Consider the following 18,630-nt stretch of genomic DNA (forward strand, 5'->3'; position numbering starts at 1 on the left):
ATTGGTGGAGCTGTGCGACATAATTTTGGACGTGGTAGAGCACATTTTGAGCTGGGGTAGGGGGGAACTCTCTTGAGGCCGGCGGGACCGCCCCAGGGCCCCTCATGTTACAACGGTGTGTCTGACGTTGGGTGCGCACCACCACCGCCAGAGACACTACATTGTACTATGAGGGACCCAGTAGCAATGCCGTCAACCAAAAGCGAGCACACCCACCTCTTCAGACAAACAGCAGTCTCACGGGTGCTTGCGCCAAGTCGCGATACCACGGCCCCGTGTGGGGAGTTTTGCCATTTAGGGAGGTGTAAACATGTCGTATGCTGTACAATCAGCTGCAGCAAATTAGACATTAGAAAAGTAATTCACAGGCAAGAGCTTTTCATAGGAAAGCTAGGTGTCGGCCGGGCAAGGTGGGGCAAAAGATTTCGAAATCCAGTTGTGGTTCATTTTAATGAATGTTAGATCGTCAACATTTTGGGTAGCCAGACGAGTCCTTTTTTCGGTTAATATTGAACCTGCAGCACTGAATACTCTTTCTGATAGGACACTTGCTGCCGGGCAAGCAAGCTCCTGCAATGCATATTCTGCCAATTCTGGCCAGGTGTCTAATTTGGAGGCCCAGTAATCAAATGGGAATGACGGTTGAGGGAGAACATCGATAAGGGATGAAAAATAGTTAGTAACCATACTGGACAAATGTTGTCTCCTGTCACTTTCAATTGATGCAGCAGTACCTGTCCTGTCTGCGGTCATAGCAAAATCACTCCACAACCTGGTCAGAAAACCCCTCTGTCCAACGCCACTTCTGATGTGTGCACCCCTAACACTCCTAGTCTGCTGCCCCCTGGAGCTCGTGTGAGAACGATCACGTGCGCTGTGTGCTGGGAATGCCTGAAGCAAACGGTCAACAAGAGTTGATTGTTTGGTTGCTAATATTAGTTCCAAGTTCTCATGTGGCATAATATTTTGCAATTTGCCTTTATAGCGTGGATCAAGGAGGCAGGCCAACCAGTAATCGTCATCGTTCATCATTTTCGTAATGCGTGTGTCCCTTTTTAGGATACGTAAGGCATAATCCGCCATGTGGGCCAAAGTTCCAGTTGTCAAATCTCCGGTTGTGATTGGTTGAGGGGCAGTTGCAGGCAAATCTACGTCACTTGTGTCCCTCAAAAAACCAGAACCCGGCCGTGACACGCAACCAATTTCCTGTGCCCCCGGGAAAGGTTCGGCATTAAAAATATACTCATCCCCATCATCCTCCTCGTCCTCCACCTCCTCTTCGCCCGCTACCTCGTCCTGTACACTGCCCTGACCAGACAATGGCTGACTGTCATCAAGGCTTTCCTCTTCCTCTGGTGCAGACGCCTGCTCCTTTATGTGCGTCAAACTTTGCATCAGCAGACGCATTAGGGGGATGCTCATGCTTATTACGGCGTTGTCTGCACTAACCAGCCGTGTGCATTCCTCAAAACACTGAAGGACTTGACACATGTCTTGTATCTTAGACCACTGCACACCTGACAACTCCATGTCTGCCATCCTACTGCCTGCCCGTGTATCCTCCCACAAATAAATAACAGCACGCCTCTGTTTGCACAGTCTCTGAAGCATGTGCAGTGTTGAGTTCCACCTTGTTGCAACGTCTATGATTAGGCGATGCTGGGGAAGGTTCAAAGACCGCTGATAGGTCTGCATACGGCTGGCGTGTACAGGCGAACGTCGGATATGTGAGCAAAGTGCACGCACTTTGAGGAGCAGGTCGGAGAACCCAGGATAAGTTTTCAATAAGCACTGCACCACCAGGTTTAAGGTGTGAGCCAGGCAAGGAATGTGTTTCAGTTGGGAAAGGGAGATGGCAGCCATGAAATTCCTTCCGTTATCACTCACTACCTTGCCTGCCTCAAGATCTACTGTGCCCAGCCACGACTGTGTTTCTTGTTGCAAGAACTCGGACAGAACTTCCGCGGTGTGTCTGTTGTCGCCCAAGCACTTCATAGCCAATACAGCCTGCTGACGCTTGGCAGTAGCTGGCCCATAATGGGACAACTGGTGTGCAACAGTGTCATCTGCCGATGGAGTGGTTGGCAGACTGCGTTCTGTGGAAGAGCTGTAGCTTCTGCAGGAGGACGAGGAGGAGGAGGAGGAGGGGGTGCGAACGCCTACAGCCAACTGTTTCCTAGACCGTGGGCTAGGCACAACTGTCCCTAAATTGATGTCGCCTGTGGACCCTGCATCCACCACATTCACCCAGTGTGCCGTGATGGACACATAACGTCCCTGGCCATGCCTACTGGTCCATGCATCTGTAGTCAGGTGCACCTTTGTACTCACAGATTGCCTGAGTGCATGGACGATGCGCTGTTTAACATGCTGGTGCAGGGCTGGGATGGCTTTTCTGGAAAAAAAGTGTCGACTGGGTAGCTCGTATCGTGGTTCAGCGTACTCCATCAGGGCTTTGAAAGCTTCGCTTTCAACTAACCGGTAGGGCATCATCTCTAACGAGATTAGTCTAGCTATGTGGGCGTTAAAACCCTGTGTACGCGAATGCGAGGATAAGTACTTCCTTTTTCTAACCAGAGTCTCATGTAGGGTGAGCTGGACTGGAGAGCTGGAGATCGTGGAACTTTCGGGTGTGCCGGTGTACATGGCAGACTGAGAGACGGTTGGAGACGGTATTGTTTCCGCCGGTGCCCTAGATGCAATATTTCCTCCTACAAAACTGGTGATTCCCTGACCCTGACTGCTTTTGGCTGGCAAAGAAACCTGCACAGATACTGCCGGTGGTGCGGAAAATGGTGGCCTTACAGTGACGGAAGGGATGTTGCGTTGCTGACTAGCTTCATTGGCCGAGGGTGCTACAACCTTGAGGGACGTTTGGTAGTTAGTCCAGGCTTGAAAATGCATGGTGGTTAAGTGTCTATGCATGCAACTAGTATTTAGACTTTTCAGATTCTGACCTCTGCTTAAGCTAGTTGAACATTTTTGACAGATGACTTTGCGCTGATCAGTTGGATGTTGTTTAAAAAAATGCCAGACTGCACTCTTCCTAGACTCGGATCCCTTTTCAGGGATTGCAGACTGAGCTTTAACCGGATGGCAACGCTGTGCTCCAACAGGTTTTGGCTTTGACACGCGTTTTGGGCCAGATACGGGCCCGGCAGATGGAACCTGTTGCGATGTTGATGCCTGCTGCGGCCCCTCCTCCACCTCCGCTTCTGAACTACTGCCGCCTGCACCCTGTTCCCCCAATGGCTGCCAATCGGGGTCAATAACTGGGTCATCTATTACCTCCTCTTCGAGCTCGTGTGCAACTTCATCTGTGTCACTGTGTCGGTCGGTGGTATAGCGTTCGTGGCGGGGCAACATAGTCTCATCAGGGTCTGATTGTGGATCTGTACCCTGAGAGGGCAATGTGGTGGTCTGAGTCAAAGGAGCAGCATAGTACTCTGGCTGTGGCTGTGCATCAGTGCACTCCATGTCAGAATCTACTTGTAATGGGCATGGCCTGTTAAATGTTTCACTTTCTAAGCCAGGGACGGTATGTGTAAAGAGCTCCATGGAGTGACCCGTTGTGTCGCCTGCTGCATCCTTCTCTCTTGTTGTAGTTTTTGCTGAGGAGGACAAGGAAGCGACTTGTCCCTGACCGTGAACATCCACAAGCGACGCGCTGCTTTTACATTTACCAGTTTCGGAAGAGGAGGCAAAAGAGCTAGAGGCTGAGTCTGCAATGTAAGCCAAAACTTGCTGTTGCTGCTCCGCCTTTAAAAGCGGTTTTCCTACTCCCAGAAAAGAGAGCATTCGAGGCCTTGTGTAGCCTGACGATGAAACTGGCTCCACAGCTCCAGACTTAGGTGGAATATTTTTATCCCCACGACCACCTGATGCTCCACTACCACTACCATCATTACCAGCTGACAATGAACGCCCACGACGACCTCTTGCACCAGACTTCCTCATTGTTTTAAAATCTTAACCAAAGTAACTTTATTTGTTGCTGTCAAACAACTTACACGGTGAGCTATAACTTCAGTATGATTTCAATATCCCTTAACAGGTTGGTGAGACCACAAGGAAAATCAGGCACAATGTTACACACTCTGTTTTCTGTGGCACAAAATCACAGAGATGACACACACGCAGGACTGTCACTCAAGCACTAATGTCAATATTAATCTCCCACCTAATTTATGTATTTTTTTTTTTCAGGGAGACTTTAGAAACCAAATAATAAGAAAATAAATAAATAAATAAATAGGCTTTCTATAGCCCACTGAATGAGAGATAGCACACACAGCAGTGGCACACAAGCCCTGACTGAGGCCAATATTTTTCTCCCACTGATTGATGTAGTGTTTTTGTGTTGAGGTAGATTTTAGAACACAAATCAAGGAAAAAAAAAAAAAAAGCTTTCTATGGCCCACTGAATGAGAGAGGTGGCACACCCAGGAGTCAAGACTGGCACACAAGCTGAAAGGGCAATATTACTCTCCCACTGTTTTTTTAGGTATTTTTTTTTTTTCAGGGAGACTTTAGAAACCAAATAATATTAAAAAAAAATATAAAATAAATAGGCTTTCTATAGCCCACTGAATGAGAGATAGCACACACAGCAGTGGCACACAAGCCCTGACTGAGGCCAATATTTTTCTCCCACTGATTGATGTAGTGTTTTTGTGTTGAGGTAGAATTTAGAACACAAATCACGGGAAAAATAAATAGGCTTTCTATGGCCCACTGAATGAGAGGGAGAGAGGTGGCACACCCAGGAGTCAAGACTGGCACACAAGCTGAAAGGGCAATATTACTCTCCCACTGTTTTTTTAGGTTTTTTTTTTTTTTTTTCAGGGAGACTTTAGAAACCAAATAATATTAAAAAAACCAAAAAAAAAATAGCCTTTCTATGGCCCACTGAATGAGAGAGAGAGGTGGCACACCCAGGAGTCAAGACTGGCACACAAGCTGAAAGGGCAATATTACTCTCCCACTGTTTTTTTATGTATTTTTTGTTTTTTAAGGGAGACTTTAGAAACCCAATAATATTTTAAAAAAAAAATAAATAGGCTTTCTATGGCCCACTGAATGAAAGGGAGAGAGGTGGCACACCCAGGAGTCAAGACTGGCACACAAGCTGAAAGGGCAATATTACTCTCCCACTGTTTTTTTATGTATTTTTTGTTTTTTAAGGGAGACTTTAGAAACCCAATAATATTTAAAAAAATAAATAAATAGGCTTTCTATGGCCCACTGAATGAGAGGGAGAGAGGTGGCACACCCAGGAGTCAAGACTGGCACACAAGCTGAAAGGGCAATATTACTCTCCCACTGTTTTTTTATGTATTTTTTGTTTTTTAAGGGAGACTTTAGAAACCCAATAATATTTAAAAAAAAAATAAATAGGCTTTCTATGGCCCACTGAATGAGAGGGAGAGAGGTGGCACACCCAGGAGTCAAGACTGGCACACAAGCTGAAAGGGCAATATTACTCTCCCACTGTTTTTTTATGTATTTTTTGTTTTTTAAGGGAGACTTTAGAAACCCAATAATATTTTTTTAAAAAAATAAATAGGCTTTCTATGGCCCACTGAATGAGAGGGAGAGAGGTGGCACACCCAGGAGTCAAGACTGGCACACAAGCTGAAAGGGCAATATTACTCTCCCACTGTTTTTTTAGGTTTTTTTTTTTTTTTTCAGGGAGACTTTAGAAACCAAATAATATTAAAAAAAAAAAAAAAAAAATAGGCTTGCTATAGCCCACTGAATGAGAGATAGCACACACAGCAGTGGCACACAAGCCCTGACTGAGGCCAATATTTTTCTCCCACTGATTGATGTAGTGTTTTTGTGTTGAGGTAGATTTTAGAACACAAATCACGGAAAAAATAAATAGGCTTTCTATGGCCCACTCAGTGAGAGATGGCACACACAGGGATGGCACTGTAGCAGAAATGCCAATCTTAATCTCCCACAAAAAAAAACAAAACAAAAAAAAAAACTGTCCTACAATTACTATCTCCCTGCAGTAATGTAAGCCAGGTATGGCAGGCAGCAATAGGAGTGGACTGATGCACAAATTAAATAAAAAGTGTGGACAAACAAAAAAGATAGCTGTGCAGAAAGGAAGGAACAAGAGGATATGTGCTTTGAAAAAAGCAGTTGGTTTCCACAGTGGCGTACACACAGCAATACAGCTATCACGGAGCCTTCTAGGGCAGCCCAATGAGCTACAGCGCTGAGGGGAAAAAAAAAAAAAAATAGCTTCCACAGTCCCTGCACACCGAAGGTGGTGTTGGACAGTGGAAATCGCTGCAGCACAAGCGGTTTGGTGGTTAGTGGACCCTGCCTAACGCTCTCCCTGCTTCTGACGAAGCGGCAGCAACCTGTCCCTAAGCTCAGATCAGCAGCAGTAAGATGGCGGTCGGCGGGAACGCCCCTTTATAGCCCCTGTGACGCCGCAGACAGCAAGCCAATCACTGCAATGCCCTTCTCTAAGATGGTGGGGACCAGGATCTATGTCATCACGCTGCCCACACTCTGCGTTCACCTTCATTGGCTGAGAAATGGCGCTTTTCGCGTCATTGAAACGCGACTTTGGCGCGAAAGTCGCGTACCGCATGGCCGACAAGCACAGGGGTCGGATCGGGTTTCATGAGACGCCGACTTAGCCAAAAGTCGGCGACTTTTGAAAATGATCGACCCGTTTCGCTCAACCCTAGTGATTATGTAGTAAGTGCTGTCATATTGAAAATCTTAAAAAGAATTTTCACTAGTTTTAGCACATTAAAGTTTCCACAGCATGAAACAGAGGTTGCAGAAGTGAAAATAATTTTTTTTTTTACTTTTTAATTTTTTATCTCCATTGTAAATAACAAGTAAATTTAAGGTTCTAATATCTTTTTTAACAATAGGGAAGTTAGTACAAATTTGATATTCAATCCTGGAGGCGTTTACTTTTTGTCTTGTATAATGTGGTCTAATCATAAGCGGAAGCCGTCATGGAGGGGAAAAAAGAACACACCCCACAGAAGGGGCACTACTTTCCTCATTTACCTCACTGCCAGCATTTACTGTGATTGGCCAATGGGAGTAAAGCTGAACTGTTATTATTCTTATAAGTTGCTTAAGTAGCGCTATCATATTCCCCAGTGCTTTCCAGAAATTATCATCACTGTCCCCAATATGGCTCACAATTTAAATTCCCTATCAGTTTGTCTTTGAAGTGCCAGAGGAAATCCATGCAAACACAGGGAGAACATACAAACCCATTTATGTTGTCCTTGGTTGGATTTGAAACCGGGACCCCAATGTTGCAAAGACCCTGTGTGATTGCAAAAACCTCTTGCAGCTTCCTCTCAGAGTGGGTGCATACGGTCAGTAATTGGCAGTACTTTGAATGCAGCTCATGTCCGCTTTGTCTAAAGCGTTGCCAGCTTTTGAATGCAGGTGATTTCTCATATGGTACATGAAGAGCATGTAACTCATCAAAGGTCCTGATTTATTAAGAGACATGCACCTTTTAATAAACCAAGATGAGTGTCTGACTCTAACACACTCCATCATCAAAACCAGTGTGAAAATCGTCAGTCTCGATGAATCAGTGCCAATGACTTCTTTCAAAGACGTGCAGGAAAGTTAACCCTCTTCACCCTGAAGCCTGTTTTCACCTTCCTGACCAGGCCAATTTTTTTAAATTCTGACCACTGTCAATTCATGAGGTCGTGACTCTGGAACACTTCAATGGATCCCACTGATTCAGAAACTGTTTTTTCATGATATATTGTACTTCATGATTGTGGCAACATTTCTTTGATATGACTTACTTTTATTTGTAAAAAATCACAAATTTGGCGAAAATTTTGAAAATGTATCAATTTTCAAACTTTTAATTTTTATGCCCTTAATTCAGAGAATCATGTCACATAAAATAGTCAATACATGACATTTTACATGTGTCTACTTTACATCTGCACAATTTTTGTAACGTAATTTTTTTGTGAGGAAGTTAAGAGGGTTAAAAGTTGATGTCACGGACCTGCTCCTCAGCACGTGACTTGGGGTTGCCCCTGCAAGGGTTAATTTATCTCCTCACACTCAGTCAAGCATTCACCTCTGTCCTATGCTGCAAAGGGAGAATAAATCACACCCCAACACAGACCACGCACCCCTGATTCATACACATTGCCACCACCACACGATGAGTCCCGGAAGTACCAATGTTACTGTCTGCCAATCACAAGGATCATACACTCTAAGGCTATAGATTCTTTAGAGCATACAAGATTCAAATTTATTAAAGTTTTAAGCTTTAATAGAAAAGGCACACTGCTTACAATAAAAGGATATAAAAATATGGAAATAAAAAAGTGACAAAAAAATATGCAAAACAGTGATGAAATAAAAGGGAGAAACTTACAGAAATACCTAAATTTGCAGTCTGGTATTCTGCTCCCTGACGGGGGAGAAATATGAAATGGCTCACATCAGCTTGGCTGTCCATCAGTCTGTGAACAACCTTCTATGGGTGAAGGCCTAATTTATAGATTTAACCTGAAGATTTCTAGACCAGCCTCTCATGTCAATATTCTAAATGCTGGTCTGTGACTGGATCATGGCCACTTTACCAGTGAATACATTATTTTTTCCTCTACATGCTATTTCTATGACTTTTCTTTCTCATAGTGAATGAAATTGTCAGGGTGCAATTAGGTCCCATTTGGTGTCTCTCTTCAAGGCATCAGAAGGCATGAAATGTTTCCCCTTTTATGTGTCCTAGGAAGGCATCCTGGGTTCTGAGAGCAGGAAAACTGTCTTTTCTCTTTTCTCAGGATAACATAGGTTATGACCTTTGTGAAGAGCTGCAGCCTAAGATAGATGCTAATTACTGCTGGTCATACATCTTACAAATACATATTTCACTACAGTTGACCAGTGATTTCTCTTTTTTACAATAAACTTTACATAACCATTTTGTTTAGGGATCACATCACATTTGAAGTGACTTTTAGGGGCCTATATGACAGAAAATATCCCAGAATTACATCACTCTAGAAACTGAACATCTAAAGATGCTCAAAACCACATTCAACAAGATTATTAACCCTTTAGATGCTTCACAGGAAATAATGGAATGTGGAAGGAAAAAATAAACATTTAACTTTTTTTCACAAACATTTTTCTTTAGACCCATTTTTTTAACTTTCACAAGAGTAACAGGATTAAATGGACCATACAATGTGTTGTGCATTTCTCCTGAGCATGCCAATACCCCATATGTGGGGGAAAACTACTGTTTGGGCACACGGCAGAGCTCAGAAGAGATGGAGCGCAATTTGACTTTTTGAATGTAAAAAGTTTGGAGAGCCCCTGATGTGCCTAAACAATGGAAACCCCCCAGAAGTGACCCCATTTTTGACACTAGACCCCTCAGGGAATTTATCTAGATCTGTGCTGAGCACCATGAATCCCAGGTGCTTCACAGAAGTTTATAACGTTAAGCCGTGAAAATAAAAAAATTACATTTTCCCACAAAATTATATGTATTTTAGCTCCAAATTTAGCATTTTTAAAAGTGGAACAGGAGAAATTGCACCACACAATTTGTTGTGCAATTTTTTCTGAGCATGCCAATGCCCCATATGTGGGCAAAATCATATTTTGGAAACTAGACCCCTCAGGGAACTTATGTAGATATGTATTGAGAACAATGAACACCCAGGTGCTTCACAGAAGTTTATAATGTTGAGCCGTGGAAATAAAAAAATACCTTTTTACCACAAAAAGCTCCAGATTTTGCATTTGCACAAGGGTAACAGGAGAAAATAGAGCTTAGAGCTCAAAATTTGTTTTGCAATTTCTCCTGAGCTCACCAAAACCCAATATGTGTTTGAAAACTAATTTTGAGGCACAGTGCAAAGCTCAGCAGTTAAGGAGCATCTTATTACATTGCAGAGTTTGCTGCATTGGTTTGAGGCTTCCATGTCACATTGAAAGGGCCCTTGACTTGCCATAACAGCAGAGCCTCTCATAAGTGACCCCATTTTACAAACTAAACCTCTCAATGAAATCGCCTAGGGGTGCAGTGATCATATGGAACCATGTCACAGAATTTTATACCATTGGGCAATGAAGAAAAAATAATTTACACTTTTGCCACCAAGATTGTGTGTTAGCCCCAAATTTTACATTTTCATGTGGAAAATTGGTAAATATGGCACCAAAATGTGTCCTGCAATTTCTGCTGAATGTAGAAATACCCTATATATGGTTGTACAGTACTGCTTAGCCACATGGAGGGAGCGCAGATTTTCCTACAATAGTTTGCAATCTCCATATACAGAGCCTTCAAGTCACTCCATCTAGGAAATTATACCCCTTTGGGAATTTATCTACAGGTATAGAGACAATTTTGACTCCATGGGTGTTTTCCAGAAACAAGTAGTAGTGGGTGTTGCTGAGTGAAAACTGCAAACTGCCTTTGTAGTGACCAATGCATTATAGTGCCCAGTACGTTGCAATGGCCCGTACATTATGACCAGCTCCTGCTTCTGGACACATGCATCTGTAAATTAGGCAGGCTCTATTCATTACAGAAATGCCAAACATGTGGGTGCTAAATGTGGTTTAGACACACAAGAGTTTAAAAGGGAGGGGGCACAAAACTGTGGTTGACCATGCTTTTATGAACACCTAAAAAGACAGACACCGCCGGATCATAGGCCAGATGGCATCCACAGTGCCTCCAGCTGCCTCAATATAAAGGATCTTCTGCCAGGGGTCCCATCTGAATCATGTATTTCAGAGATTTACATGTAAATCCTGGTGTAAATGCTGAGCGCAGAGAGCAGGATAAATGTGGGCCGAGCCTTACAGCGATCTTTGGGAGGCAGAATGAACAAATCAACAGCAGATAATAATAATAATAATAATTTTTATTTATATAGCGCCAACATATTCTGCAGTGCTTTACAACTTATAGAGGGGACTTGTACAGACAATAGACATTACAGCATAACAGAAATCACAGTTCAAAACAGATACCAGGAGGAATGAGGGCCCTGCTCGCAAGCTTACAAACTATAAGGAAAAGGGGAGACACGAGAGGTGGATGGTAACAATTGCTTTAGTTATTTGGACCAGCCATAGTGTAAGGCTCGGGTGTTCATGTAAAGCTGCATGAACCAGTTAACTGCCTAAGTATGTAACAGTACAGACACAGAGTGCTATTAACTGCATAAAGTGTATGAGAACATGATGCGAGGAACCTGATTATGCTTTTTTTTATAGCAGATGAATAATTGGTTTTATTTATTTTCTACACCGTTCCTTGTGTGGTATAAGTGATATGGTGACTTTTTTGTCGATGAGATTACAGCAATAAAAGATTTATATCAGGTTTTTATGTTCGACAGCTGTCACACACTAAAAGATGCTTTTTACTGCAAAAAAATAGTTTTTTGCATCACCATATTTAGGCAGCTGTAATTTTTCCATATTTTAGTTGACAGAGTCATGTGAGTACTTTTTTCTGCAGTATGAGTTGTCGTTTTTATTGGTACCATTTTCGGGCATATGACATTTTTTGATTGCTTTCTATTCCAATTTTTTGGGGGTAGAATGAACAAAAATCAGCAATTCAGGATTTTTTTATGCTTTTCAGCATGTAGTAAAATTGATAAGGTAGCTTTTTTCTTCAGGTCAGTATGATTGCAGTCATACCACATTTATATAAACAATAAAAACTATTTTAAAGAAACAATAAGTTTTTTTGCTTCGCCTTATTCTGAGAGCTATACATTTATTTTTCCACTGACGAAGCTTTATGGCAGCTTGATTTTGCTGCACGAGATTCAATTTTTAGTGGTACCATTTTAATTTACATTTGTCTTTTTGATCGCGATTTATTGCACTTTTTGTTCAGCAATAGGATGATTAAGCATATTTTTTTGCCTCTTTTTTATTTTATTTTTTTATGATGTTCACTGAAAGTGTGAACTAGTGGGACAGTTTTATAGGTCATGTCGTTCCAGACGTGGCGATACCAAATATGTGTACTTTTTCTCTTTATTTTTTTACATAAATAAATGTATTTATTAGTATAATATTTTTTCTTTTTTTGTTCTTTATTGGGGACTTTTTTATATTTTTACACTTTTTAATAACTTTTTTACTTTTTTAGATTGTCCAAGAAAGTGATATCACTGTACAGTGACAGATTGCTGATCTGATACTCTGCAATGCTTCTGCACTGCAGAGCATTAGAGCAGCACCTGACAGGCAGAGGAGGAGGCATGTCAGCTTCTGCTCTGATCAGGTGCTCACAAGCCATCTTCCTTGCAGGTCCCTTAAGGACTCATCTTGTGGCTGGGGTTCATCATGGAGACCATCAGCACAACGTGATCACATCTCCTAGATGTCAGAGAAATTCTGCCTATTTCTACAAACAATAAAATACAAGACAAAAATGGTAACAAAATAAAAATACGAAAGAAATACAAGCAGAGATGCGCTGCTCATAATGAATGCTGATTATCATTTTCATAGCAATGATCAAGAGGGGGTTTAATCAGACTGATCACATGTGCAGTTATTCAGTTCCCGCGTAAATTTTACATCTCAACATCACTTCTTCTGATTTCACAATGTACTTGTGACAAATAAGTTTAATTTTGTAATTAGTGTTGTCGCTCAATCATTTTCACTTCAATGAAACTGAATTACAATACAAAACATACTGTAACCAATGACACTGTTTCTGAAATAAAGCAGCCATGTTTTCTTATTCTGTACATTACCTTTCAGGATACTTTTTTTATTACTTTAATTTCATAGCTGATGTAGCTATCTATTGGCTTGACTTTTTTCTATTGACTATTTTTTTCCATTGGCTTTTTAGTGGTGCATACACATTTCAGCAGTTTCATAAGTGTTTTATTTTATTCTTTGTCATTGGACCTTCTCACCTCTATGCATGCCCCTGGGATTATCAATAGAGATTATCATGTTTTTATTTGTAATAATGTCTTTTAAAATGTCGATATTAAAAAAGTGTATAATAAGCATATGTATAAAGAATATAATATTACTACTGAACATATAAACACATTCTAGTGGCTTATAAAACAGTCTGTTATTTTTATACGTGCAAATTTATCTATTTACATCATGTCTGAATTTGTCATTTTTCTCTAGAATTTACTTGGCACTCACAACCTGGGAAGGGTATATTATGAGCCCATAAAGGATAGACATGGCAATGTATTAATAGTCACAATTCGAGAAGTTGAAACGCTATATTCATTTTTTAATGGTAAATGGATGCAAATTTCTAAGTTACAAAGCCAGCGGAAATCTCTATCGACTCCTGAAGAACCAACAGCACTGGACATCTTGCTCATAACCATCCAGGTAATGATCGGATTTACTGTAAAAATTCTGTTTTACTGGCAGTAGTTGGACCATTATACAGTACTACTAAAAAAAAGTACACTTCTTAACCGAACAGTTAAAGTTGAGACTGTTTTGAGGGATTTCGGGCCAGTGAGAATTCTAGACAGTTTCCGGACTATTAATATTTCATGTGGTGTGCACAGATATGAAAGACCGTTGATTTATTCAACATTCCTAGAAATGAATTCTAGACATGACATTCGCTTACATTACACAAATGCCTGTCTTTTCAACAAAACCCACACAAAAGTCTGCTATCTTTTCTTTGGTTGTCTTTCAGGCTGATGAAATGCTGATTGCTTTTATAATTGCTAGCTGTAATGTTTGAATACTGCATTCTGCAGCAATCGATGATGGAGGAATCTCAGACATGGTGCTTTACGTACTCTGTACGATGATCATACATAGTACTAGCACTTCCTTTTTACTCTTGAGTGGATATAAATTGTGGACAATGTACCAAGATGTGATGGATGCATATTAGACAGAGAAAAAGGAGAAAAGATATTGTTGAAAATTTGAAAATCAAGACTTGTGTATTTCATTTCCTATGGGACTGTGGTTTTTTGATTGTGATCATAATGAATGTTTTTTTAGTGTCTGAGCATCAAAATAGGATATTTAGTTAGCCCTGGACTCAAACTGTGATACTGGACACAAAAGACAATTAATGATAGCAACAAAACAATTTTTATCATGAACTCATCAAAAGTAAAGTTGGTTGAAAGACTGCTTAAACAAAAGATGAGACATCGGATGCCATTTGATAAGAGGAGGATCTCCCTCTCCCATTCCAATGGAAGGGATTCACACTACACCTTTCATCAACCACAATGGTGGTCTGTGGCCTCTGAAATCGTAGAGGGAGAACCTCCTCTTACCGGATGGCATCCATTGGCTCATCTTTTTTTTTACACATCCTGGCGCGACAGCAGATGTGCCTCACGACATAACAATGACAATGGAATGGGGACATGCAAATAAATTTGCACCTGTTATATTCAAAATTGTCTTTCTTTTCATATTTGAATAAAGAGTTATAAATAATCTTACAGCTCCTATTTGTTACACAAGGTTACTGCCTTTGGCTAAAGTCGGGCATTTTTATTTGCAGTGATGAAACCCCAAAAAAGAGAAACCCTTCACATAAGGCCAAATTGTATTAAAAAATATATATCTTTATTAAAGTTCAAGTAGAACAGGACAAATACCACAAATGCAGGAAAAAAGGTGGGACACCAAAAAGGAACCAGCCCAAAAAATAAACACAAACAGGGTATACTTATATAATACAGATGTAATTGTCAAATATGTAAGTATTACAAGAGGTATATAAAATAATTCACCGACAAAGTGCAGATGAGAAAAACCAAGGAGTAATAACAGTGCAAGAATAGATCAAAATCTGGTAATGAAGTAAAGATACATTGGTAAATAGAGATATATCAAGTGTACAATGGTATCCGTATCTGCACTGAGAGGACGAAAGATGAACAATAAGCAATATTCAACTAAAAGTACCCACATACATATGAGTGTAAAAGATTGTGTAAGTATAATTAAGGCATAGTTACCAAGGAACGCACCCTGGGACCCACCACACCTGACAATACACTTATCTGAATATATGTGACATAATGTGTCCCATGTCACCGTCCCGTGTGACATGGGACATATTATGTCACATACAATATATTCAGATAAGTGTATTGTTGTCATGGCAGACTTGTTCAGATAACTATATTATTATCAGATAACTGTATTATTATCATGGCAGATTCTGTACAGCACTTGTTTATAGCAATATTGTAGGTGCTTAAGCTCTAAGATGAGAGCCATGAGAGACTAAGAATCTGGCTTTATTTGTATGTGCCTATATATGCTGGGTATATTGATACACAGATATGAGTTATAGTATATGAGCCATTTGACAAATATGGATGTGTAAATCTTTTTCTCCTTTATCTGAAGTTTATTGTCTATGTCTGCCCTGACTATATCTAGGTCATAGCTAATTTATTATACACTAATGAGAGCAGTGGTATGCCTCTATACATTTAAGAGGTCTTGATACTATGATCCCTTAGGTAGGAGCATAGGATGCTCATTCTCCTCTGTACCCCCTGTTTACTGTTAGCTTTTTTCTGTCTATCTGTAAGCCACTAGTGAAGACAGTAGGCTATCATTATTAATCTAATAGGATGTCTATATGACTTTCAGGGTCTTATTATACTCTGATCATTTATTAGATCTTATTTATCAGTACAGTTTATAGGGTACATATCTATATGCTATTTGTGTAGGTGTATCAGCTGCTGCAGCACTTTTTTGCTGCCTTGTTTTTAATTTTTTTCAGTTTTTTTTACACTTTTTCACTTGTTTAGGTTGACCTAGGTCCATTTGTGTGTATGTTGTTTGGGTCCTGGGTGAGGGTAGCTGTTAGGGCCCAGTTAGGGCTATAAGGGTCAGTCCACGTTGAGCAGGGGCGCCACATCGAAATCTAGGGTGCCAACCTCCGCGGCTAGGAAGGTGTGAGCTCTATTAGGGCCACGAACAGGGACTGGGTCAGGAATAATTCTCTGTATTAAAGAATTCCTGTGGTAATTTTGGCTATTTTTTCTACCCCGTCTGGACTTTGATGTTGGTAATTATTGTGTATTTAATTATCTATTTAGATTTTAAATTATTCTTTAAAGATATGTTTTAGGGTATTGTGTTTTGGTTGTTAAACAAATTATGGAACATGTTGAGATCCAACATGCCCAGTGTCCTTTTCTTCTGACACCTGCCATTATGAGGCAGTCAAAAACCTGGGGTTAGGGAGTCTCAATTAGAGATGAGCCACCTCCCCAGTGTTCGGGTTCGGTTTGGTTCGACGAACACCGTCGAACCCCATTGAAACCAATGACAGGCAAACACAAACACATACAAACACATGGAAAACACATAGAAAACACCTTAAAAGGTGTCCAAAAGCTGACAAACTGCTCAGAAGACACAACAAACACATGGAAAAGTCACAACTACATATAGTCATGTGAAAAGAGGTGGAGGAGTAAAAGGAGGAGGAGACACAGATATAGGCATGTCATGCCCTTCTAAAATCAAGAAAGGCTGGAGTAAAAATCTAAACTCACTCTACCAACACCCAGACATCTTGACAAAAAAAATAAAAAAATAAATATTTTTAGGTAGAATGGTGGCGGGTCCATTCAGAACATTTTCCTTAGAAGACGTAGTGGTACCCCCATTGGGAATTGTGCCAAAAAATGAACCAAATACATTCAGACTAATCCACCATTTGTCATATCCAAGGGGCAGGTCAGTAAATGACAACATCGACGTGGAACCAAGTATAGTACTATGTACTGTACCTCCTTTGACGAGGCAATCAGGCGGGTCAAGAAGTTGGTAAGGGGCACCCCAATGGCCAAAACAGACATTGAGGGGGCGTTCCGGTTACTACCTGTGCCTCCGAATAGTGTCCTCCCATTGCGCTGCTTCTGTGAAGGAGCATACTACATAGATCGCTGTTTGCCCATGGGGTGCTCCATATCATGCTCACTATTTGAGGTGTTTAGTTGTTTCCTCGATTGTGTCGTCATGGTCGTTTGTAAGGCGGCACATATTATCCATTACCTCGACGACTTCTTATGCCTGGGCCCAAAAGATTTGCCACAGTGTGAAAACACGCAGTAGTCCACCTGTGAGAAGGAGAGAGCTGGAGGGAGAGTTGACACTCTAGAGTCGAGGGGTTAGATTGAGAAAGAAAGAAGGCATTGTAGCTTGCTTCATGGGTGGGGTACTTTGCTGAGCAGCAGAAATTGCTAGTAGGCCCAAAAGGATGTCCTGGGCCAGATGCCATTACAAAATTGTAGTTAGGTAAACAGGCGGTGTAGTTTGCTTCATGGGTGGGGTACGCTGCTGAGTAGCACTAAATTCTACTAGGCCCAAAAGGATTTCCTCGGCTAGATGCCGTTAAAAAATAGTACTTAGGTAAACAGGCGGTGTAGCTTGCTTCATAGGTGGGGTGCGCTGCTGAGTAGCACCAAATTCTACTAGGCGCAAAAGGATTTCCTGGGCCAGATGCCGTTAAAAAATAGTAGTTAGGTAAACAGGCGGTGTAGCTTGCTTCATGGGTGGGGTACGCTGCTGAGTAGCACTAAATTCTACTAGGCCCAAAAGGATTTCCTGGGCTAGATGCCGTTACATAATAGTAGTTAGGTAAACAGGCGGTGTAGCTTGCTTCATAGGTGGGGTACGCTGCTGAGTAGCACCAAATTCTACTAGGCCCAAAAGGATTTCCTGGGCCAGATGCCATTAAAAAATAGTAGTTAGGTAAACAGGCGGTGTAGCTTGCTTCATGGGTGGGGCACGCTGCTGAGTAGCACTAAATTCTACTAGGCCCAAAAGGATTTCCTGGGCCAGATGCCGTTAAAAATAGTACTTAGGTAAACAGGCAGTGGGTGGCTGGGCTACTCTGCTGACTAGCAAACACTGCTCCTAGGCCCAAAACTGTTAACTGGATTAGATGCAGTGAAAATAGAGATACACAGGCGGTGTAGTTAGTTTCACAGGCGGGCTACTCTGCTGACGTGCAGACACTGCTCTTAGGCCCAAAACTGTTAACTGGATTAGATGCAGTGAAAATAGAGATACACAGGTGATGTAGTTAGTTTCACAGGCGGGCTACTCTGCAGACGTGCAGACACTGCTCTTAGGCCCAAAACTATTAACTGGATTAGAGGCAGTGAAAATAGAGATACACAGGCGGTGTAGTTAGTTTCACGGGCGGGCTACTCTGCTGACGTGCAGACACTGCTCCTAGGCCAAAAACTGTTAACTGGATTAGATGCAGTGAAAATAGAGATACACAGGCGGTGTAGTTAGTTTCACGGGCGGGCTACTCTGCTGACGTGCAGACACTGCTCCTAGGCCAAAAACTGTTAACTGGATTAGATGCAGTGAAAATAGAGATACACAGGCGGTGTAGTTAGTTTCACAGTCGGGCTACCCTGCTGACGTGCAGACACTGCTCCTAGGCCCAAAACTATTAACTGGATTAGATACAGTGAAAACAGAGATACACAGGCAGTGTAGTTAGTTTCACAGGCGGGCTACTCTGCTGATGTGCAGACACTGCTCCTAGGCCCAAAACTATTAACTGGATTAGATGCAGTGAAAATA

General features: G+C 41.5%; 1 protein-coding gene across 1 annotated transcript in view; it reads left to right on the forward strand.

Annotated features, from left to right (window-relative positions):
- ANKFN1 (ankyrin repeat and fibronectin type III domain containing 1) overlaps positions 1-18,630 on the forward strand; it is a 1,096,304-nt gene that overhangs the window by 835,811 nt on the left and 241,863 nt on the right. Inside the window, exon 12 of the mRNA XM_077257596.1 lies at positions 13,186-13,401. Within this exon, the coding sequence (XP_077113711.1) occupies positions 13,186-13,401 (216 nt within the window). The remainder of the gene's footprint in view (positions 1-13,185; positions 13,402-18,630) is intronic.

Source organism: Ranitomeya variabilis, chromosome 4 (assembly GCF_051348905.1).
Source record: "Ranitomeya variabilis isolate aRanVar5 chromosome 4, aRanVar5.hap1, whole genome shotgun sequence".
NCBI classification, from domain to species: Eukaryota; Metazoa; Chordata; class Amphibia; order Anura; family Dendrobatidae; genus Ranitomeya; species Ranitomeya variabilis.